This window comes from Pseudochaenichthys georgianus, chromosome 22, assembly GCF_902827115.2.
Source record: "Pseudochaenichthys georgianus chromosome 22, fPseGeo1.2, whole genome shotgun sequence".
Lineage (NCBI taxonomy): Eukaryota > Metazoa > Chordata > Actinopteri > Perciformes > Channichthyidae > Pseudochaenichthys > Pseudochaenichthys georgianus.
In genome coordinates this window covers 8,846,913-8,871,930 of record NC_047524.1, presented here as the reverse complement: position 1 = coordinate 8,871,930, position 25,018 = coordinate 8,846,913, and the positions used below count along the sequence as shown (strand labels likewise).

The 25,018-nt window shown below is 43.6% G+C and overlaps 1 protein-coding gene across 2 annotated transcripts; it reads left to right on the top strand.

The window, feature by feature from the left end:
* Positions 1 to 1,005: 1,005 nt before the first annotated feature.
* LOC117467400 (SLIT and NTRK-like protein 3) lies at positions 1,006 to 20,877 on the top strand. 2 transcript variants are annotated; one of them, XM_034110996.1, is made up of 7 exons: positions 1,006 to 1,219; positions 3,928 to 4,223; positions 4,419 to 4,670; positions 4,895 to 5,010; positions 5,259 to 6,167; positions 7,435 to 7,654; positions 18,401 to 20,877. In XM_034110996.1, exons 2-7 carry the CDS (start codon positions 4,008 to 4,010, stop codon positions 19,508 to 19,510), a joined length of 2,823 nt encoding a protein of 940 aa, XP_033966887.1. In that variant the 5' UTR covers positions 1,006 to 1,219; positions 3,928 to 4,007; the 3' UTR covers positions 19,511 to 20,877. The 2 variants fall into 2 exon arrangements, with proteins under 2 accessions (XP_033966887.1, XP_033966888.1); XM_034110997.1 differs by having other exon boundaries at positions 1,059 to 1,089.
* Positions 20,878 to 25,018: the final 4,141 nt, after the last annotated feature.

Genomic DNA, 25,018 nt, shown 5'->3' with positions numbered 1-25,018 from the left:
TCTGAATGCTTGTTTTTAACACCGTGGCCCCATGGTGTCCTTGATGGAGACCCTGTATTGGTCCTCCCAGGACCCCTAGACTTAACAAGGGGGCATACCTGCCACTTAGAGGCAGTATTGATGTAGCAGCAGGCACGTATTGGGCTAAAGCTGCATTCTGTTTTGATGGTGGGCTTCATTGCTCTCAATCTCCACGGCACCTGTTGCGCCCGCCCACCACCTCCATTTGGCGAGATAGGTGTTTTGATGCATCCGACCAGGCCTCCCTGTAATCTCTACTGTTTTCTTCATAAAAAGTCTACACCGTTTTCCCGACTGCGTGCTCGCTTGCTCCAGCTGGCACGAGTCGCCATGGTAACACACACCGTTTTTCACGAAATCCGTCGCTGCTTAAGGGCAAGAGGAGAGATGAATAAACTAATGAGATTATAAATTATTGTCGGTATAGCTGAACAGTCGGGGCACTGCACACGTGAGGAGAAAGTTTATGGGGCCCATCGTGTGTGACTATTGTCTTCTGTAATGTGTTTAAAAATGAGGAAGTAGCCTAACTGGAGGAAGCCACCCCGCGCCTCATAGCCTATAAACACTTTCGCGCCGCCTTATTGCATGATCAATTCCGGCCCCGTCTGTCCCGCCTTCTTGTTCTTCTTGTTCTTCTTCTTCTTCTTCTCCTTTCTCCTCTATGAATTACCCAGTTGTGTGTGAGATGAAGAGAGGTTTCTCCGTGTCTGCACGCAGGCTAAAACTCCGCGTATATCGCCCGCCTGTCCATCGGTCCAGAGCCGCAGCTTCCCCGGGCTGCACTGTGGAGAAGCGGACCTGCATCCTAAAGCCAATCGGGGTTCTTTTTTTGTTGTTCACTCTTTCCCTCTCTCTCCCGGTTTTTATCCTCCACCTCATTGCAGTCTTATCACGTCCCCCCTCCCTCCCCGTGCTCTGCTCCCCCCCTCCCTCCCCACCCGCCTGAGCCGCTACAGGAGAGGAGAGAGAGAGGGAGAAGAGTGCGGCTGAATGTGAACGACATGTCGACAGTCAGCCTCTAAAGTGTTTTCTCGGTCGTTCCCTAATTCTTTGGCGGCGGACTGAGTGAGTATTACCCGCATCCCTGCTCTGCTAAGCGTCGCTGTGTGGATCAGAGAGGCTACCGGGGAGAGACAGACAATGGGGAATGCAATTGGATTGCGTTACTCTGCCAAGGATTTTCATACATAGCCTGGTAAATGTCTTAATAGCTTATGTTAATGACTCGGCTGTTTAATTGGTCATGCTTTAATTCTACTAACTATTACAATTTGTGTGCTGCAATGTTAGGGGCTAATTGATTTTCTTGGAGGGCTGTGGGCTATCCAGGCTGATAGCCCCGTGCATTTGATGTGTGATGCTGCTGCTATATGCCTGTGCGGGTCTGTGCTGGGAGCAGGGGCCCATGTAAAAGAGCTTGGTTGAGGCTCTGTGTGTTCTGACGGACAGAGAGGACGGAGAGGTAGACACTGGAATTATGTGACATGAATAATATGGCGTTGAATAAGCGGTGACCGTCATCTCTCTGGTTCGCTTGCGTCAGTGTGCAGGTCTAGGAGAAGAGAGAGGGGGGAAAAGTCTGAAGAAACACTGGGAGAGAAGCCACACCTGTGTCCGGCCTGTTTTCAGATGGACATGACAGACAGACAGATGGACGGACCGAGTTTTACATTCTGCTGTGCTGTCACCACTCAACACATAAGTCCTCTCCTTTCTTGTTGCCCTAACGATGCAGAGCTATGCCGACTGCTGACTAGTCCACTCGGCTGATTGAAGAAAGAACCTTGAGTGTTGACTGTGTTTCTTTTTATTAAGGAGAGACAGCCTTCCACCAAAGCAGAATTTAACAGGAGGGATCCCAGTGGTCTGTCTGCACTCACTATTGATCTCCTCCATACGGGGGGCTTCGGGCCCAGTAATAAACAATGCATTTCCTTTGACAAACACGAAGACCTACTGGGACTGGGACTGTTGTTTTCTGTATCGTTTTCCAATTTGTCAAACACTATTGAGCACGCTGGCCTGGATTGTCCTGTGTTCTTTGTGTTTGAAGCTTAAATGCTCTAAAACACTTGGGTGTATTGTTGTCGTGTTAAGAAGAAAACATGCTTTTTGTATGCCTCTCCTTGTGCTTTAATTGTTGTATACTCCAGCAAGTATTGCAGCACTGCTCTGGTTTTTGTTATGAAAGCTCACACTCATCCTCACGTGTCCAGCTACCTGTTTCTGTACTTGGCAGGCTTTAAAAAGCACACTTTTAAGATATGGTTTGACCTTTGCTCACATTGTTTTCACCACGCACACACATGTAACTTGGCTCCGGCGCTGTTTTCCCTGTGAGCTAGGCGTACATTGTGTGCAGGGCGAGAGGAGAGCTTTGATGTAATCAATATCAGATTTCAGCTGTTTCACTGTGAGCTCTCATCCTGAGTGGCAGTCTTGACTGACTTCTTACTGCTTATGCAATCCCACTCCTCTCTCCCACCTCACCCGTTTTCCGCTTCCTTTGCACCTACTCTGCCCATTACTCTTCCTTTATCTGTCTGTCTCTCATTTGCTCCATTCCTTCACCTTGTTCCTAATTTTCACCTCTCCCCTTCATCTTTTTTCATTGTCATAATCATCTCCGTGATTGCTCTTCCTCTCCCGGGCGGTGGTGTTTTCACTGCTGCCTCCTCGTCTAACTCGCTGATGCCAGATTATTGCTGTATGATTACAGCTATACCATTCAACAGCAGATTGAGATGCTTTATCCAATTTAGATCCCATTAAGACTTGAGAGGAAATATCCCCATGCAAGACTCATATCTCAGTTTTGTTGTTGTTGTTTTTTGTTTCCACGGAGCACTGCAACTCTGTACTCATGTTGTTGTTACAGCAGTGGCATCCCCAGCATCACTATCAGCATCAGTTCATGTTCCTGCCCGTCATCTCGCTGCCTTCACATCAGCCCTTTAGAACATTTTGAATAGTTTGGACTCGCAGCGACGCTTTCACTCCACTGTCACCACCACAATAATGATTATGACAGGACTCGATGGCTGTTGAGAACCTAACATATTCTGCTGATTGATAGTATGGGGGTTTTTGTGCCTCATCCTTCTGTTCTCTGATTGCCATTCATCTTATTAAATGGAGCAGTTCATTAGACAGAAGTATTATGAATCTGATTTGCATCTGCCCATATTCATATTGCATACATTAAAACAACACACGCGTGATATTTCAGCTTCACCGGGCATTTGAGAGTACAGATGAATATATTCATTACACCCCCCCCCCCCCCCCCCCCCCTCCACTTGTCCAACAAGCCACTCTGGAAATGGTAACATGTGGATTCACAGGTGGCGACCTAGCCCACATGTTTACCTTTGTTTTGAAATTTTCAATGTCAGTATTTGAATTTGTAAAAAGCAGTGTTGAAGAATCTGAGGGATTGTTAGCGTGTTGTTTTTATATCAATGTTCCATGCATTCATGAGCCCTGTGGATCCAAAGCGTTGTTTTCTTATGCTTAATGCATCTTACATATGTTTACCATGGATCTGCTCATATCACTGCATACTGTGGCCTCCAGTTGGCCTATACATCATTATTCAGATGTAATCATCCTTTCCCCGTGGCGCTCGGGTCTGTGTCATTTAACTTTTATTTCTGACTGCTTTAGTATGCTTCTGATGTATCATCAATCTGATTAATCCTGAACTGACTTTTGCTGTTGCCTCCCTGCCTTTTTGCCCTCTTTTAATCATGTGTGTGTGTGTGTGTGTGTGTGTGTGTGTGTGTGTGTGTGTGTGTGTGTGTGTGTGTGTGTGTGTGTGTGTGTGTGTGTGTGTGTGTGTGTGTGTGTGTGTGTGTGTGTGTGTGTGTGTGTGTGTGTGTGTGTGTGTGTGTGTGTGTGAAGTGTCGCTCCACGCAGTGCGGTGAGGGGCCGATGCCGGGCTTTAGCCCCAGGCCGCTGAGCTGAGAGGGAGAAGCAGGAGGATGCAGTGGGTCGCTTTGACAGTGGCCCTAGGGTGTGTGTGTATGTCCCGGGCGTCACACACCCCCACCCCTACCCCCACCTCCACACACACTCCTCTGGTGGATAACTCGGAGGAGGAAGTGGACGAGCCGTGCTTCGAGCCGTGCACGTGCGAGGTCAAAGAAGGTGTGCTGCACGTGCACTGCGATGGGCGGAGCTTCACTAATGTCAGCCAGGTATGACGACTGTTCCTTCTTGTCGGTCACGTGGAACTGCACTGCTCTGCACTTTATGGCGCTGACATTTATCTCATTATCATACCGTATCTCCAAGTCTAATATCCTGTCTCTAATGTGGCTTATGGCTGTTTCTAACTGTTGGATTCATGTAATTAATAAGATAACTAATCAGACCTCAAATTAATCATTCAGGTGTCACAGTCGTGGGTCCGCCCTTTTAAACTCAACATCCAGAGGAACTCTCTGAGGCGTCTCTATAGCAACGGGTTTCAGCACCTTGGCAACGCAGTGTCGATAAACCTTGGCAACAATGCACTCCAAGACATCAAAGTGGGAGCTTTCAACGGGTTGGCCAAACTCCGACGCCTGTACCTCCACGAGAACAAGCTGGAGGTCTTCAGAAACGACACCTTCGCTGGCTTGGAGGCCTTGGAATACCTCCAGGTAGGCTGGAGTAGATAAACCATGTTGAGGACACATGAGTGACGGGATAATTGACAAATTTGTCCCAAGATAAGAATATAATATATGAGAGTTATTCGCTAGCAGGTTCTTCAGATATCTGTGCAGTTTCAAAAGCAGAGTGCCTCAGCTTTTCCTGCTGCATTCAGCCTATTTTTCCAATTGCAGCAATTATATGATCATCACATTTTCTCTTATACCTGCAGGCCGACTACAACGTGATCAAACGAATCGACAGCGGTGCTCTGAGGTTCCTCTACAAGCTCCGGGTTCTCATCCTCAACGACAACCTGATCCCCATATTGCCTGCTCATCTGTTCAGGTTAGATTCCTTATTATTTCTCTGCCAAGTTATTACATTATGCAGGGTCGGATCTGACGCGGAAATATCTGTACTTTTTGTCGAACTCATGTTTCTGTGGCAAACTATTTCGTCTCATAAAAGGCGGATTAATCATCAGATAGAAAGAGTTCTTAGCAGTGGAAAGTCTGAAACCATTATTTTCAATTAGTATCACATTGTCCATTCATCTAACCTAGCTTACTATCCCCCTCCTCCTTCTGTTTTAGATCTGTGTCTCTGACTCATCTGGACCTGCGGGGAAACCGTCTGAAGAGCCTGGCATATGCTGGGACCCTGGAGTACGTCGGGCGCTCCCTGATGGAGCTGCAGCTGGAGGAGAATCCCTGGAACTGTGGCTGTGAGGTGGTGCAGCTCCAGCAGTGGCTGGGTCAGATCCCCTACACGGCTGTCGTTGGGGACGTTACCTGCGAATATCCCTTTCACCTTCACGGCAAGGACCTGAGGGAAATTCCCCGCAAGGAGCTGTGCGCTGACCTCCCGGATAAAGAGATACAAGCCGAAGTGGGTGGACCGTCAGCAGGATCACAGCCCCCAAACTCTAAACCCAACTCCCATCCGGGGCGGGTCCGGCCCACAAAACCCTCCTCCATGGTCCACGGCCGGCAGAACACGCACACCTCCTCCACTTCGTCCTCCTCTTCCTCAGCGGAGAGGAAAGAGAGGCAACCGAGGCCCACTAAAAGGCCTCGACCCTCCAGGACATCCCCCACACCTCGCAGTCTGATGCCCAACCACAATCCCCCCGTGGCTGGCTATCAGACACGACCCCCCATCCCCATCATTTGTCCCCTGGGCTGCACTTGCAACCTGCACATCTCCGACCTGGGTCTAACCGTCAACTGCAAGGAGAGCGGCTTCCTCAACGTTTCCCAGCTCACACCTCGGCCCCTCAACGGCCGCAAGCTGTACCTGAGTGGAAACTTAATCCAGAGGATCTATAGCACGGACTTCTGGAATTTCTCCAGCCTCGACCTGCTTCACCTGGGGAACAACCGCATCTCGTACCTCCAGGAGGGGGCCTTCTCCAGCCTCACCAGCCTGCGGAGCCTCTACCTGAACGGGAACAACCTGGAGAGGCTCAGCCCCCACATGTTCCTGGGGCTGCAGGATCTGAGGTAGGATTTCTTTGTCTTTTTACATCACTCATAGCATTTCAAGCACGTTCCCCTTCATCACACTTCAAAGTAATTCATAAACCTTAACCACATGTCAGCTCAGGTATTTAGATATTTGTTTTAAATCTGAGGAAATTAATTTCACTGCGATACAGGCATCGCACGGAGCAGAACATTTTGATTACCATTGTGCTGGGATTTGATTGAAATGAAGAGGTGTCCTTTCTCTTTTAGGAGTTTGTCACGCTGACTGATGGCATGCTTCACTCGAGGTGTATGAGTGACAACGGGAAAATGAATGTTTTTTTCCCCGTATTTGCATACAGAAGTGTTAATAAGGGGGTGAGACGTCTGGATGGTGCCAGGAATTTGCTTACAGTGATGCATATGTATCATTGTCAGATTAGGCTTACAAAGTTAAATCCTCTTCAATTAATGTATACAGCAAATATCATCTGTCAGTAAGTCTATTTATTCGGTGAGCGGTGAGTGTTTGATTCTGACAGCAGGTCAACTTTCATGCTTAAGAAAAAGAAGGTGAGTTGAATAATCCGATCGTATTAAAAACATCAGCCTTTCAGCTCCACTGTCTCTCTATTTCAAGATGAGGTTCAGACATATTCATTTGACTTTTTATCAATAATAAAGATTCCCTCGGGATGTTCAAAAAGTCTTCCTTTAATCTCTCCTTAGCCTTTGTTAGGGACTCTATAAATAATTTAAACATATTACTTATTACAGCAATCGAAGTATATTTGATCAAAGCATGCAAGGAAAAGTCTACTGTCATATTTAATTCCTCTCTTAATTGCCACTGAGTTTCTATTTTTGAAACCTCGAGAACATTGAAAAGGGCCTTAAATTGGACATAATGATTAGGCCTGCCAAGACTCGTGTGAGAAGTCATCAGTGGACAATTATACAATATCATTTTGACACTGATCAGGTAATCAGCAGTGAAAAGTGCACACTAAATCACATTTCTGTTGTGACTTCTTTACATAAATATTCAATTATGCTATTATCATGCTGAGATGCAGGAGAGGTAAATTATACATTAAAACTAACCGATTTAAACATGAGAACATTCATACTGTGCTTCAATTAATTACTTTGTTATACAACACAAATAATGTGTGATATTATGTTGATGTATCTTTAATGTCAGATATCATGAACTACTAGTTTTATTTAACATGACATCTCCACCACTTTTCCTCCTCGTTCCACAGTTAATCTTGAGTGACTGTCTTTTTCTCTCTTTAAGGTACCTTTATTTCGAGTACAACGAGATCCATGAGATAGATCCTGGGACTTTCAACTCCATGCCGTCCCTGCAGCTGTTGTTCCTAAATGCCAACCTGCTGCAGAGCCTCCCGCTCGGTGTGTTTTCTGGAGTTAATCTGGCTCGACTCAATCTGAGAAACAACCACCTTCTGCTGCTTCCTATGGAGGGCGTGCTGGAACACCTCACCGGACTGCGACAGGTCAGTACAAACATTCAACTTTATTCGCTGAGCGATTGAGGGGGTTTCGCTGCGGGAGGATGCTCCAATCAGAAATGATCCTGATCTGCTAACCTGCTGGTGTGTAAATGACTCGCATACCTGGCATGAAGCTTTTAGCAGATTTACGCCAAATAACAGGCATTCATTAGCGACTGACAGTGGCAGGGTGAAACATGGAGATGATTGAAATAGGCCTTTATAGAAGGGTATGTTTATTTTGAATGTCAGCCGATGAGATTAAAAGAACTAATAGATTTCCGAGACACATAATATTATCACAGCTTGATGAACTAAACAGAAGAAGCTGAATCAATCTTCTGAAACTTCTGTCAGCCTCCTGATCTCCTGGCCTCTGGCACAGCTGCAGTTTCCTCCGCCATCATGCATCGTCTGTTGTTTTGAGAGCGCTGCTTTGGCATGTGGGACTCTGGTTGCGCCTCAGGTATTCTAATTGGAAAATTGCAATTGACTCGATTTGCATAAGTGGTCTTAATAAATCAGTAACTAAACTGGAGAAAGCTGAACCCCTCAAGTTTTTGAGCATGGTTGTAATTAAGGCACCTTTTTGTAAATAACATTTTTCACACTACAGTTTGTGGTAAATTCACGGTTTGTGTTAGACCGTACCTCGCACACTTAACTGCATAATTATGGGACTGTAGCTGTAGCCTACACAATGCGCCGATAAGGACCGAGGTATTACATTTTTCATCCTGCCTCCACTCACTTCAGCAAGTACCAGGCTTTTCTTAGGCAGCCGGAGTAGAATTAGCTAAGGTGGGTGTGGATTAGCCTGAATGTCATTGTGAATTCTGGTTTTACTTTTCTCTGTGAACAATTCCCAATCCCAGCTAGTGTGGGTGAGGCTTGCAGTTCAGAGGCTGTTTCTAAATGTTTGCTCAGGGGAAGGACGACGGTGGTTTATACAGCTGGAGGAACCGTGTAGAAGTGTATTGTGTTTTTGTGCCGCTATACGCCTCTGAAGACCAAGAGCATTAAAGCATTCACCAAATGGAAGTGCACTGGGCCATATTCATAAAGCCCAGCTGTATCACCATTGAGCTCAAAATCTGCAGCACGGTAATTGAATCCATTCATTTACCAGGGTTGTTATTCCTCTGACAAAGCCACATTAGCGCCGTCCATGGACTGCAGAAAAATAATGTGACAATGATATCACCTGTTGACTTACTGCTGGCCTTTTGGAGGCTCGGAAAGTGGGATTTCTGTGCGCCGACGTGTGTTTTTGGAGCCAGAGTTTGCACTGTGAAATCAAAGGGTAACACAGATGGGAGCAGGGTGAAGTTTATAGGGCGGTAAACAAATCTCATAAAGCAGTAGCACATATAGCTTAGAGTCAAAGCCACCATCAAGAGCGGGATTATCAGCTACACCCACTTACATCCATGTTATTTAGAAAAAGACCTCCATAATGTTGCTGTTTTTCTGTTGCTTTATCAGTTTTAGAGAAAATTAATGTTAATTAATTGCAACACAAGAGCTAAATAGTGTTACCTTTAAAAACAACAATAATGGGAATGTTACAAAATGAAGGTGAATCACAATATGAGCCTATGCTAGAAACATGTTCACTTCATATAAACAAGGCTTTCTCAGTAAATGCACATGTTGCGTAGTGCAGCTCACTCTCATTATTGCCATCTGTAATGAAAAATCTTGCCGACAGCAACATATCACCTCCAATAATGTCAGATAGAGAAACAATGCAGACTGCAGAAAGACAACAAACAACACAGATTCACCAGAGACAGGACTGCACAACTCGTAATCACCCGATTATCAGTTTTTTGTTTTTATCTGACTTAATACGAACTAATCTTTAAGGGCAATGGTTTGACATGTTGGAAACAAACAGTTATTTGCTCTCTTGCAGAGTGTTAAAAGGTTACGGTTTTTACGGTGTGCTGTGGTTAACTGTTCACTTCCAGCGAGGACATACATAACAGATGTTCTCCTCGAAAGGGTTAGGATGAAGCATAGAAAGTTCATCTCCTCGAAAGAGGAAGTGCGAACTTTGCAACACGGGTCTTTATGAGCACCCATGTCAGGATTTCTGTTATACATCCCGTTTATATTGCTAAAACATTCAACTATACGATACATGACTATGGCATTCAGAGTTTTAACAGTTTTTAGCATATTTAAGCTTTATATAATAAAATACATTGTTCCATTTTGTTCCTTTCTTCAACAAGAGTTAGATGAGAATGATGATACCACTCTCATATCTGTCTGTTCAATATGAGACTGCAGCCAGCAGCTTATTACTGTGGCATAAACACTGGAAACAGTGAAACAGCTACCCGGCTGTTTTCATAGGTAACAACATCGCTGTTTACATCAGGGAATGAAATGAACCAACCTGATCTCACCAGAATGCGTGACTCCACCACGACTCCTTAACACCGCATTGCGTGGTGGAGTCACGCATTCTGCTACATTTACGTGTCGGCACCACGCAAAAAACCCCAATGTAAAGTGAATGAGGCACTTTTGTCGTGGTGCACACACGCATTTCTACAACGTCCCGCAATACAACTGTGATTTTTATTAAATTAGTTAGGAAGGCCAGAGCTTCAGCTGTGTCAAATAGATTGTTCAGTTTAGTTAACGTTATTTAAAAGATAATGATCATGTCCCCTTTATTGTATTACGAGCGTCCATTCCCATTGGATAACGGAGGATTTTTCACCCGGAAGTAAGTATTCTCCTTACTGTCGATTGATTTTACAGTGATATCTGAACTACTCATCAACTCAAACACACCAAATCATCCTTGTTAATTACACAACATTGATTGGTTTAAATTGTGTGCAATGCTTTTGTATTTTTCCCCTTCGATTCGGAGAAACGAATATTTTTTCGGAGTTTGTGGATGGCAGAAGACACTACACTACCCAGAATCCTCAGCTATTGTTTGGGACTACACCATGTGCTTAGCTTGACAAACCCCGTGATCAGTCCTCAAGCTCTGTGATTGGATGTTGGAGTGGCAGTGCGTGAAGTTTACAGGATCGTCAAAAAGCACCTTGAAATGGAATGAAACCCATCGACGGCACACTATTCAAAACAGGAATCGAACGTGTCCTATCCCCCCCCTTAGGTCGCAGGCTCCTCCAACAGTGCAACACAATAAAACAGATACACAGAAAAAATAGTGAAATAGTGAAATAGTGCAATAAGAGTCTATATACAGATTGGAATCTTTTTATTTTTGTATGTAACCTTTATTTAACCAGATAAAAGCATTGAGATACAATCTCATTTTCAATGCTGACCTGGCCAAGAAGGCAGCAACGTTACACATAACACATAACACATAACAAAAGACAAAAAAGCAGTCACTACATTGTGAATATGATATATTAGATAAATAATTTCTAAGTAGCAGCCAGATGAATGTTATGGATGTTGTTTCTAAGTTCAGGTGTTTGATAGTCTTCTGGCCTGTGGGATGAAGCTGTCTCTGTGTCTGGTGGTTTTAGTCCGGATGCTGCGGTACCGCCTGCCAGACTGCAGCAGACAGAAGAGTTTGTGGCTGGGGTGATGGGGGTCTTTTATAACCCTGAGGGCTTTCTTTAAGGTTAACGTGGTGTTTTTACTCCACTACATTTATTTTAGCTACTTTACAGATTTGGATTAATGATGTGAAATATAAACAACCCTTAAATCAGACTTTAGTTACACCTGAGTGAAATTCAGTGAAGGTGATTGTCAAGTGCCAACAATCAGGAGAGATATTTGATAGTTGGTGCTTGAGAAGACTAAACATTTATCTGCAGATCCGTTTAAAGCATATTCATTACTCGTTATTCTCTAATTGTTCATTAAAGACTGTATATAATTGATATTTTGCACATCCCTTTCAAGATTTCAAGATTTTCTAAGGTTTATTGACATATCATACACAACTACGGTGTAGTTATGCAATGAATGCAAAACTTGGGTCACAGGTTCCTCAACATTGCATTACAAGACATCTATCAATATGTGTGTACCTCCACCATTAAACTGTCATATTCTGCACATGTATTATTCTATCTAACATATTATAAGAGTATAATAAATATGTATAATATCAGTTAAAATAAGTGCTTTAACAAGTTCCAAAACAAACCATGCAATATATTAGACGTTAAGTACTTTGTCAGGCTTAATATGTATCTGTAGATAGATACCCCCAAAGCTTTTTTCTTATTTAAAAGAAGACCTTAGCCTAAAGTATTCTTTAATGTTTAAATAAAGCCTTATTAGTTTGTCTGTTTTGCACATCCTCCTATCAGCCACTAAACTGTTTTATTGTAGATATTATTTACAGTATCTTCTTGATATTTTCTATTCTATATTTATATCATTGACCTTCTACTTTCCCACTATGTTGTATGTACTCTTAATATTTAAATGTTTTCATCAAATATAACACATTCAAAAGTGCTTTAAAAAAATGAAAGACATTAAGAAAAAGGCATTTTAAACAGTCATTAAAAAGCAACATAATCTACCTGCATTGCAATTACTCCAAACGTGTAATAACGTGCTTTAACCAGTAGGAGGTGCGGGTTAAAAAGTCAAGTTTACAGTGTTAACAAAATAAAATATACTGCTATTTTTGGTTTAGTTTACGACAGATATATTTTGTTATTGTTTTGATATTTGTAACACAAAAGCGATGGAAAAACCCCACAGCAACACAGAAAATATGGTCTTAACATGACCCAGCGGTCTAGTAGTTAATAAAAAACAATAATATCAAAACAGATTATTACTACTAATTTTATTGTGAAATTAAAACAGAACGGTAAAAGAATAGTTTCCGGTCTATTCTGATGCCCGATCTCTGTATATAAATAAAGAACTACGATAGATGTGTAATATTTAATGCAGCCAAACCATTTATTACAATGCATTCATGTGATGACTTTCAAAGAGTAAAGCAAGCACTGCTGAATAAAGTATAATTTTCTCTTTTACGAAACGTTTTATATGGAATGCAGTTGGAGGCCAACCAATCACAGAGCTTGAGGACTGATCACGGGGTTTGTCAAGCTAAGCACATGGTGTAGTCCCAAACGATAGCTGAGGATTCTGGGTAGTGTAGTGTCTTCTGCCATCCAAAAATTTCGAAAAAATATTCGTTTCTCCGATTCGAAGGGGAAAAATACAAAAGCATTGTACACAATTTAAACTAATCAACGTTGATAAATTGGATAAAAGGATAATTTGGTGTTTTTGAGTTGATGAGTAGTTCAGATATCACTGTAAAATCAATCGACAGTAAGGAGAATACTTACTTCCGGGTGTAAAATTCCCCGTTATCCAATGGGAATGGACGCTCGTAATACAATAAAGGGGACATGATAATTATCTTTTAAATAACGTTAACTAAAGGGAACAATCTATTTGACACAGCTGAAGCTCTGGCCTTCCTTAAAAACTAACTAATTTAATAAAAATCACAGTTGTATTACACACAATGCACTGTTTTTTGAGAACAAAAATTCGTAACTAATGCAATTTTTATATTCTGACGAAAAATAAAAATTATTATGAATACAAATAAAATAAAAGAAGCCTCCCGTGAGTTACTACAAGCTATACAGTAGATTTTAAAAACGTTTTATAGAATAAAAGCTCACTGCGGGACGTTGTAGAAATGCGTGTGTGCACCACGACAAAGGAGCCTCATTCACTTTACATTGGGGTTTTTTGCGTGTTGCGTGCCGACACGTAAATGTAGCAGAATGCGTAACTCCACCACGCAATGTGGTGTTAAGGAGTCGTGGTGGAGTCACGCATTCTGGTGAGATCAGGTTGAAATGAACACCTGCCACCTGCCAAACACAGGGTAAACGTAGGCCGGAAAAATATTCAGGTCACCTGCCACCATGGTGTAATTCCTTTAATATGCCTTTTATATTAAGAAATATTAATGTGTTTTGAAGCAATTTCTATGGTAATTTCAAACCCTGCTTTACATTATATCTAATTAGTTTAAAGTTAAGAAAAAAAGAAATCATGTTGCTTGTTATCGGGGCCTATGTGGGGTTATATGCACCGCTCCCTAATCTTTGCGCTAAACAGACTAAATTCAATCACATTCATTCAATGTCACTCACCCAGTCATTGGCTTTCAGCAGTGGAGCTGCATAGTACGTAATTTCCTGTTTAAAAGCTTATTGAAAGACAGTAAAAGCTACAGAAACAATAAAACATTTATAAGTCAGTTTCACGCGGAAGGCTGCTGAGCCATTACCCTTATAAACTGTTGTTAAATCGTCTAGTTTTTTACTTAGTTCAGGGTGTCATCCCTATGTTTCCATGGTCCTATATTCGTGATATAAAATAACACTGTATGAAATTGGTATGGGCTTTCATCGCAGTTTGAATTGCAAACGCGTGAAGGGAGATAGACCTTTCCAGTGTGGTAGCAATTGGGAAAATGGCCTGAGTCACTGTGGAGGTATCAATGTCAAAAGAAAACCACACTACTACAAAAACTAAATCTATCACAAGTGCAAGAGTCCAAAGGTTTCAAGGAGTGTAACATCAGTATGAAAAAAAAACTGTATGTTGGTGATCTTAAATGTAACTTCAAGGAACATTGCTGGGAACCTAAGACCCTTGAAATGTGACATTAATGTGTAATATTAAGAGGATGTTAATATTAATGTGTAATATTAAGAGGATGTTAATCTTGGGGACATAGATATGCTCCCGTGTTTTACTAACAGCCAACTAAACTCTCAAATATTAAGGAGTAGCCAATAAAAAAATAACACACTACGGTCTTTAAACTGGTTTATAATTCTAGTTTTAATACATTTTACTATGTGGAAGTTAAAACTCTACTTTCTGTTATCAGACTAGCAGAGGAGTTTTGCTATTGAAGCTATTATTAAGCAATGCTGTTCAAGTTGCTATCCAGTAGCCAGGACATTCAAATGACGTTGAGAAGGGCATGTGCTTAATGATATTAACATTGATTCAAGTCTAAAACTCAGCTGATAGCCAGGTAATGGAATTAATTAACACCGTGAACGTCCTCAGCAGATCATATCTAATCATTCTATTAAGAGATTACCTGTCAGTGCAACTCTTCACATCTGGCCATTATTTTCAGTCGGTTTGTTTACACACTCTAAACCAGTGGATATGTTTATGCAGTGAAAACAACTCATCAATTTTTTCATAATGTCAGCCAGTATTTCACTTGAATGTGCACAGCGCAGCAAAAACCAGCCACCACAGGTGTTTAGACCTAAATACATTACCTCAATAAAAGCCCCCTGAAATACCAGGCTTTTAGCAGGAATTTGACCAGTCATTTGGCAGGCATACTAATGTATTTCTATTTCAGGAGGGAAGATGGTATTATTGAGTAAATGCCAATAGAGACAGTTTACAACAATATGTTTCACTATGAGATGATTTTTCCTGCAAAATAAGGCAGTCTTTTCTCACTAGTATAGCAATAACCTCAATTAATTATTTTTAAATTATCTTTAGGGTTGCATAATATAGACATGATTAATATTGCACTTAGTATTGCAGTTTGATTTCTACATCAATATGTTGAATTAGAAGTTGAACGCATTTTAACTGAGATAAATGTTTCTAATTGTATTTTTACAATGACAAAACCATTTAAAGTTTTCACATGCAGTGCTGTGACTGATTTTAGTCGATGTATGTTAGGATGTGTTAAAACAGGTTACCACAACAATGTTATAAAGTATTTAAAACATACATACAGAGGGAACACACTGTAATATTGACGTATTGGTCAGCCCTATACCGACATAATAGCAGTTGTGAAGAATTGATTGCTTTGAAATGTTCCCGGCCTCTCTTAGTGGATCAGTTGTGTATGTTTCTGCAGATAACACGGTATACACACTTGTCAAGTCATGTCTACATACTTCCCATAGCATCTTTCGGCACACTTCAAACACAGAGTCCAGATATATGATACAGCAGTATTAAAAGTCAGTGTTTGTTTTCCCTCCGAATAAAAGATCAAGGGTATCTTTCCAGACTTGCCATGTTGCACTGATGTTCGGCAATCACACAGAGGCAGAGATGCCAATGTCTCTACTGACAATAGCCTCAATGGACCAGAAACACTCTCTCTCTCTCTCTCTCTCTCTCTCTCACAACACAAACCGCTGGATAGAACAAGTGCATGCCCCCTCCCAAGGGGTTGTTGTGGGAAATCACTATCTGAGGTAGAAGTCGACGAGATCAATTGGAACAATTCAAAGATAGACAAAAAAACTGTCCTTGAATGCACTCAACATCAGAGACAGGTGAAATCCAACATAGCAAGTGTCCGTGAGTGAATTGCTTTGATGCATTTCTCTAGCTTCGTATGTATAACGTATCCCATGAAGACAGGTTTGGAAAAATATATTTTAGCGTATACTGCAGATTCTTTTCTAATGCACACTCATTTTGGCTCTGTGTATTATTCAGAAGACAAAGAAACACATTCATCAGTATGGAGAAGGCTTGGCAAGCTGAAGCTCAGGCCCGTCTTCTCACCAGAGACTTCAGCAAAATCCCTGCACCAGAACTTCCGAAACCTGCTCATATTGATTATATTTCTGTGAACTAACTGGAGCAATTCTGATGACTGACAGGATATTGCTATTTGGGCAAAGTGATCAATTATATGACTGACGGCTCGCTGACAACATCCTGAATTTCTCTCATGATGTGATTTTCTTTGTATGGCTTTCAAGTACATTTTGGACAATTATTGCGTGATCTTTGATCTCGTCATAATGATAAGAACCCACAAGAGCTAAATGTACTCCTCTGCGGCTGAAGCATGGCAGTTTTCATCCAAAATTGATGGCATTATTTAAATCAGCATATCTTTTCTGACAGAAGAGGGTTTTTTTGTGTTTCTCATGAATTTCTTTCTGACTATGATAACAAGAAGCATCACAAGAGTAAATGTTTAACTCGAAAACATTTTAAACAAGACTCATGTGGCTGCTTTAACCACAAGAATGCCATGTTTACTGTGATAATGATACAGTGCCATTAACATACTGTTTGTGACTTCACTAAAAAACTTAGTTTTTACCAGAAAACATGATTTCATGCACTCAAATGTCCCCCTTCCACCAGCACCTGTCGGGCCAACTGAGGGTCTATAATTTGCGTTAAAAACAGAGCTTTGATTGACAAGTTGACAGCAAATCGCACACTAGGTGACCAGGCGTATCTATTGTAAACGGTGTTAGACATGTTGGACAGATGCTTGCAAAAGAGAAGGGGTATAGAGCCCCTGGGATCTATGTGAAAGCAAACAATACGTGGAATAAAATGCTTCAAGAATTTCAACCAGATGGAGGATTGTCGTTATGAAAGTTATAAAACAAAAAACAAGCTGACATTTCGGTCGTACCTTGTTTATTCAAAATGTCACCTTGTTTGGTTGTGTTCATTCAAGCTGATTTACAGCGCCACAATGATTCTGAAACACGGAAAACTGCACTTTCAATGGACCTTTTATTATATAGTGAGTGTTCAAGAGTTAAAACTGCAGCAGAGTATTGTTTCTACTCACTCTCCAGTTGCAATTATGCCATTATCAAAGCCACACAAAAGCCCACAGTGGGCTTACTCCAATAAAGTGGAGGCGCATCCTGTTGTTCAGCGTGATGCATGGGGAAGTAGTCATACAGTTGCTCCCACAACAGCAATGCTGAATCATCTCAAAAGGCATCCATCTATTTCTGCAAGCCTGGGAGTTGGCCTAACCAAATTAGCACGACAACATTTGTGCAAGCTTCTTGGAAATGTGACAGAGAGAGAATATCAGCTTTCATTGCCAATGTCGTTGTTAAAGATATGGAACAGATTAGTTCTGCAGACAATGCAACGAGATGTGAGTGATTCCCTTTGTGCATAATCTACTTTACCCTTTTCAAAATGTGGCAAAGTGAATATTTGAGTTTGTTTTTAGGACACGCAATCAATAGCTTGCAATGAGAAAATGGATTCACGCCCGTACCTATTGGATTATAGCACAGGGGAGAGTTGCATCATTACATCTCGTCTATTGTTAAAAACAAAGTGCCGTGATACTCGTCACACAAAACCTGCCTGCCAGTTTTGTCAATAACCACTTATGTAAACTCTGAGTGGCCTTTATTTTAAACTGAAATATTCCTATAACCCGCTCCATGTGTGAACAAGTTTTAAAGAGAGCACTTGTGGTGGTACAAGTTGAATTGGTCACTACTCGGTTGTTCATTATTGAGAGTACACTGTGCCTGTGCGCAGGCATTCAGGAAATGTAAGCACTTCAATATGTTGATGACCCTATAATGACATTATTTACATTAATCAGTACTTTACCACACCTGCATTATTAAAAAAATAATTAAAAGATGCTGGCTGTTGTGGAGATGTACTCTCTTGTATTATGCAAATGCAGAAAAACTCATTTTCAATATACTCTAGCTGGTGAAAAGCGAAGGTAGCTGCTGGATTATTCTTCAACACAAGACGGTTACAAAGTTACTTATATCTGTGCTCTATATCATGATATATCACAAGCATCTCAGATATATTATCTCTTTTTTTGTTTACATTCATAAAGTGATTCATGAATTTGCATTTCACAGCAGAGCGTTAATTAGTGGAGCATTACACAATGACAAAGCGCTATGTTGCTGTGTGTTTCTCCAGGTGGACCTGCAGCAGAACCCGTGGGAGTGCACCTGTGAGGCAGCGCCGCTGAAGCGTTGGCTGGAGGGTCTCAGCGCGGTGGTGGTGGTGGGAGAGGTGGTCTGCCATTCCCCGGAGAAGACCAAAGCAGTGGACCTCCGCTCCCTCTCCATGGAGCTGCTGTGTCCCGAGCTGGAGCCCCCGGAGGACGAGGGGCTGGAGGCGCAGACAGCCACCTCCACGGGGGCAGCCAGCGGCGTGTCGGAGGGCTTCCCCGACTCCGGGCTGGGACCCCTGATCCCCCCGGGGAAGGATTCAATCCCTCTTTCGGTGTTAGTGCTCAGCCTGCTGGTGTTGTTTGTGTCGGCATTCTTCGCAGCGGCGGCACTAATCGCCTACGCCCTGAGGAGGAGGGACAAGCTGCCGTTCCGCCGCCAGGGAGAGGTAGACTTGGCGGGCATCCAGATGGAGTGTGGCATCTTCACCGAGCAGACGCACCACCACCACCACCACCATCACCACGGCCTCCCGGAGACGCCGCCCCTGCCCGCGGCCGAAAACAACCACGTCTACGACACCATCCTTCCCCCGGAGACGGGGTCAAAGGGTCCCGGCCCGGCCGCAGCCCCCCACATGTGTAGCAACCCCATCTACAAGGAGGAGCAGGAGGTGAAGCAGCGGCCACAGTTTGCAGCTTCCAAAGACAGCGAAGGAAGATACTGCCCGGCAGCAGAGAAGGAGTGGACTCTAGAGGCGTCCTCGTCCCCCATCAACACCGTCACAGGAGCGATGGGACCCCTGCCCGGTCTCCACGGGAACGGCATGCTCTGCCCCACGGTGATCGACAGCCAAGGCCCCACCCCTAAGGTGGAACTGGTGGACTGCCTCTTCAGACTCCCTGCTCCCGAGTTCAGAGACCTGCCAGACAGGTACGCGAGGCCCCCGCCCCGCTACCCTCACCCCCAAGACTCCAAACAGGAAGCCAGACCCGACCAGACGCTGGTGGTCTCCACCGGCAGCTCCACGGCAGGCGGGAGCAGTCAGAGCGAGCAGGGAGCGGGAGATCAGAGAGCCAGACTGAGGATCACACCCGACTACATGGAGGTGCTGGATAGGTCCTACCAGTTTTAAAACTCCCCCCTCCTCCTCCTCCTCCTCTTCTTCCTGCTACCCCTCTTCTCTTGTCTCTTCATCATCTCCCCCTCTGGCGATGAATCATCAGTAACAATGACTCCTGTACAGAGGCTGCTGTGGCTTTGAGAGGAGCCTGTGGGAGAGCGGGACTACACTACACACGTTTATTCCTGGATAACAAGCTGAGGTCAGTTTTTGTATCCCCCCCCCCCCCCCACTACTGGCGTATAGGTTGGTATTTGGCAAAGGATTAGCTGATCCCAGATCTCTGCCTGGAGGCCAAACTTCAGCTGCAGCTACTACAGAATTTTTTCTCTCTGTTACACCTCACAATCGTAAAGTACCGAGGCTCTGTTTTTTTTCTACTCGCCACAATGAGCAGGAGACAGTGTGCTGGTGGGCGTCAGCGTTCATGATATCGGCTCTTTGCAACATCAAACACAGAGTCATAAACTGTGACAGCCAGAAGGTGTGGAGCACAGTAAGATGGAGAAGCGACAGAGACAAAGCGAGAGTGAGAGAAACGACTAAAAACAGCCAAGTGCCTTAGCAAAGAACAGCCAGCAGTGTGGTCAATGCTTATTTTTCTATGAATACAGATCTATTTATCTAAACAAAGAGGTTTGACTACCAACGGATGGGATGCTGATGGACGACTGAGACTGAAACCAATCAAAGCCGCCGAATAATTGCATTCCCTGGATGAGCCAAAAATAATAATATACCCAGTCAATTATTGGAGTTGTTTGTATGCAGTTCATTTTCATCTCATCCAGTTAACTTAATTTGCTTATCCAGCTGATTTTCTACAGGGCTAGACGAGGGACATATCCAGGAATAGTTGGTTGCTGTGTGAAATTTTGAAAAGGTTCTGTTTTTTTGGATGAAAGGATACAGAGATAATTCTTTTTTAATGCAAGACAATGGAAAGCCGACAAACAGAAGGACTTTGTGGCAATGGATGCATTTTGGATTTCTTAATCAGCCAGACTTAATGAGGCCACATGGACCTCTGCTCCCCGTTTTCTTTCATCGGACCAACGGCACAGACGCTACTGTATTGATTTTTAATTATTTCTCAGAGGAAAATTGAATGGCAAAAAAAAACAATGGACAAAAAAACCTGCAGGACGCAAAGGCATTTTTTTTGTCAAAAAAAGACAGACACTCCTATCAACTATCGATTATTATCTTTTACGGAGGTACCTTTTTATGCTTTCATCTCCTATCAATAGTAGAGGCAGTTGTGAATATATTTATTCTTAGTTTTTGCGTGTTGAAGCTCTCCTGTAAGGGATCATGTTATATTAATGTATAGGATGGTTCTGCATCTGGTTCAGCCTTCTTACCGCCGACCCACGAAATACAATAAAGGGTGCTACGTAAAAAATAAACCTTGCGATGGTAGCTCTGTGTGACAAATTGACACACACACACACACACATGCCATGACCCCCATAAATACACACTCACTCTCTCTGTCTTCATGCTTTTAAGTGCATGAAAAAAACAGCCTGAGGTATGCTAAGCCTGTGAGCTTGTCCACGCAGCGTGTTGAGAGATCAGATGAGAGCTGAGCCTGCAGGGCTCCTCTCACACGCGAAAAGGCGGAGATATAAGTTAATAGTGTGAAATATTCCACATTAATGCTATAGAATCAATACAATCTATTTGTAAATTAAGGACATGTGGTGCTGGTGGCCTCGAGGCCAAGGTTGTGAATTGCTCCATCTCCCTTTTGCTCTGTTTCTTGTTAATGATTTTCTCCAGCTCACTTCTCTCTGCGTTCATCTCTGGGTTTGATTTGCTCTCTTCTTGTATTCTCCTCTTTTTGTTCCTCTCCTCCTCACTGTTGTCTTCGCTTCCCCGTTCCCTCTCTTCCTCTCTCGTTGCTCTAGCTGTCAGCTCAGCCTCTCAGGACAGACGCAGAGAGAAGCTGCTCTATATGCTGCTCCACACACAGGTAGCTCGCGCTAAAGTGTGTCTACGTGTGTGTGAGAGTGTGTGTGTTTTTGTTTCCTTCTGCTGTGCTCTTTCCATGCTTCGGTGATGAGTGCACTTCTTCAGACGCCTCCTCACTCTCAGTGTTCAGATCTCTGTTGCACAGATAATCCCCCTGTGTGTGTGTGTGTGTGTGTGTGTGTGTGTGTGTGTGTGTGTGTGTGTGTGTGTGTGTGTGTGTGTGTGTGTGTGTGGTGTGTGTGTGTGTGTGTGTGTGTGTGTGTGTGTGTGTGTGTGTGTGTGTGTGTGTGTGTGTGTGTGTGTGTGTGTGTGTGTGTGTGTGTGTGTGTGTGTGTGTGTGTGTATTCAGAGGGATGTGCCTTTGTTTGTAGGTGTGTGTGTTTTAAGAAGTGTGTGTGTGCAGCTAGTTGAGTGTCTGTGTGTGTGTGAGTGTGACGAAGAGAGTGAGTGTGGCGCCACAGCCTCAGTCCAGCCTTAATCCTCTAAGCTGTGGAGTTCACTCATGCCACATCAGCCCCATTGTGTCTACAGACAAAGAAGCGCAGTTAAAACTAAATGCCAGTTAAAGCACAACAAACGACTAATTATAGCATCATTCTCTCCGTCCTCTTCTCTCTCTCGTTCTTGCTTTTTAACGCTTCCTTCTCACTTCCTTCGCCCGATTTCGAACACTTTCTGTTCTGGACTCGTTCCAGCTGTGTGTGTGAATGCATTTTGCACTTGTGTTTCCCTGTATGTGTGTGTATGTGTGTTTAACTATCCGACAGCTTTGCCATGGTTCATGTGTTTGGGTCCTGTCAGAGCTGTCCTGTCACTGTGTGAAAAAAAATCATTCATTTCCCAGAGTCGAGGATGAAAGAGTCTTTAGACTTCAAACGCCTGTGGGCCTCTGTGGCTTAGATTGCCTCTCGCTCTTCCTCCACCGCCGTGTCATTTATTCCTTAAAAAAAATGACAAAAAAAACAGTGCCGCTGTGGCATCGGTTAAGTAGTGATGGCAGAGACACGGCAAGGAGCTGGACAATTAGCCTGATTAAAACACTGTCATTTTGCATAATAGGTTTTGCCTGGGCTGCGAAAGGCGGATCCTTTCTGAGGGAGCGTGTGTGTGTGTGTGTGTGTGTGTGCGTGTGTGTGTGTGTGTGTGTGTGTGTGTGTGTGTGTGTGTGTGTGTGTGTGTGTGTGTGTGTGTGTGTGTGTGTGTGTGTGTGTGTGTGTGTGTGTGTGTGTGTGTGTGTATGTGTGTGTGTGTGTGTGTGTGTGTGTGTGTGTGTGTGTGTGTGTGTGTGTGTGTGTGTGTGTGTGTGTGTGTGTGTGTGTGTGTGTGTGTGTGTGTGTGTGTGTGTGTGTGTGTGTGTGTGTGTGTGTGTGTGTGTGTGTGTGTGTGTGTGAAGGCATGAAACCATATTCTTCTCTAAATATGTGGGGTATTAAAAATGCACAGTTGGGCATAGTTTGATGTCAGTGAAGAGGGATCTATTTAAAAGTCATGGTGCATCGCTGCAGAAGCTTTGGTGTTTGGGCATGACAAATAGTTGTGGTAGAGCTGGTCATCACACACATACACACACACACACACACACACACACACACACACACACACACACACACACACACACATAAACACAAGTGCTGCAGATGTGCACACCCTTTCTTCACACAAACACAGATGCAAGTACATTTGAATATTTGAATATGTACACACACACATGCAAACCGGCCGTGCTGCAGGGCCGTGATGTCGTGTGGTTGCTCTGCATTGCAGCAATCGGCTCCACTCTTCGGCTGTGCTCTCACCCACAGACAATCACTGGCTCTCAATGGACAACATCAGCAAGGGAAAATACCTACAAAGAGCTGGAGAGGCATAGAGAGCGTGTGAGGGAGAGAGTGAGATGGAGAGGGGAGGGTAAGGAGGATTCTGGAAGGGAGAGGACGATGAGAAGGTAGGACTAAAGAGGACAGAGGGAGATTTAAGGGGAGCATGGGAGGAGATAAAAAGAAGGGGGAGAAAGATCAGCGAGCGGGTGTTTCCAGGCTTAAGGCTGCCGGAGGACTTGTTAATTTGTGAGCGAGGGGGTCGTTGGAGTAGGTAGTGAGACGCAGAGAAGAAGGAAGCACTTACAGTATGCGGTGTGAGGCAGACATAGTGAATCCACACATCTTATGTCCGCCTTTGCTTTGTGTCTGCTCTCCGGCACACGACGCCACCCACATGATCTCTGAGAAGACTCGGAGCTCAATTACATGTCTGCCAAACAGCTACGGTCAGAAGAGGAAGATTTCCGTGCCTCCTAGTGTAACATGACAATACATATTTACAGTGCTGTGAAGCAAAATGGCAGATAATTCGGCATGTTGCCTAGGTGTTATTATAGTAAGCTGATATGTGTCTGTTGCCGTGTCATTCTGCCGTTGCAGTAAGCTGTAGTGGATGGCAGCGAGTGGGCCTGTTCGACGTCGAAAGCATCACACGAGCTCTACAGGCCTTGTGCTGCAGTTTTCAAAGTGTGTGTGTGTGTGTGTGTGTGTGTGTGTGTGTGTGTGTGTGTGTGTGTGTGTGTGTGTGTGTGTGTGTGTGTGTGTGTGTGTGTGTGTGTGTGTGTGTGTGTGTGTGTGTGTGTGTGTGTGTGTGTGTGTGTGTGTGTGTGTGTGTGTGTGTGTGTGTGTGTGTGTGTGTGTGTGTGTGTGTGTGTGTGTGTGTGTGTGTGTGTGTGTGTGTGTGTGTGTGTGTGTGTGTGTGTGGTTTTATACCAGGCACATTTATATGAGTTTAAAGGTTTGTGTGTAAAAGAATGAGAACAGACAGAATAATGAGAGTATGATGAAAGAGTTTGATTTTTTGTTTATTCTCACAAAGAAATACCCTTTAAGATAAATAGAAAAAGATTCTCCGACATATTTCTAAGCCTACGCACATCTATACAAGTGTCCACTCTTCACCTCAGGTTCTTTTGCAGTGAAAGAGGCGGGGACATTTAAATTACCTGCTGATCATTCATCGCTGAAATTATTTATTTTTCACTCGGATGTAACTACGCTATTATTGATTCTTTTGTATCCAATCTTCCGCTTTTTTAATATTCACTTTATGAGAATTATGCGCTGAATTGAGTTACAACGAGCCTCAGGATCAGTGTCTTTCTAAACCCGCTATAAGACTGTGTGGATCGTACCATAAATTAAGATTTGTGAATGTGTCTCCCTGCTGTTTGGACTTGTTTCCTCCCCCGTCAGGAGGGAGCCAGCAGCGGAGGATTAGCGCTACCTCAGCACAGGAAAGCCTGGTGGCTGCAATTGCTCAGCTCCCATCAGCTCCTAAATACCTCAGCTGGTGGTTTTAGTATTGAGAGGCAGTGGGCCACACAACTGTCGACTTTGCACTTCATTTATGATAAACTTAAGTCGGTCTTAATCTCCACCCGACGCCGTGTGTTGAACCAGTGTTTTCGAACAACATGTTTATCTGGAGAGTGTTGCTGGGAGCCAGGGGCAGGCACCCGTTCACTGAGATAACCCGCAACATCTTCTCTCCCTCCAAGTG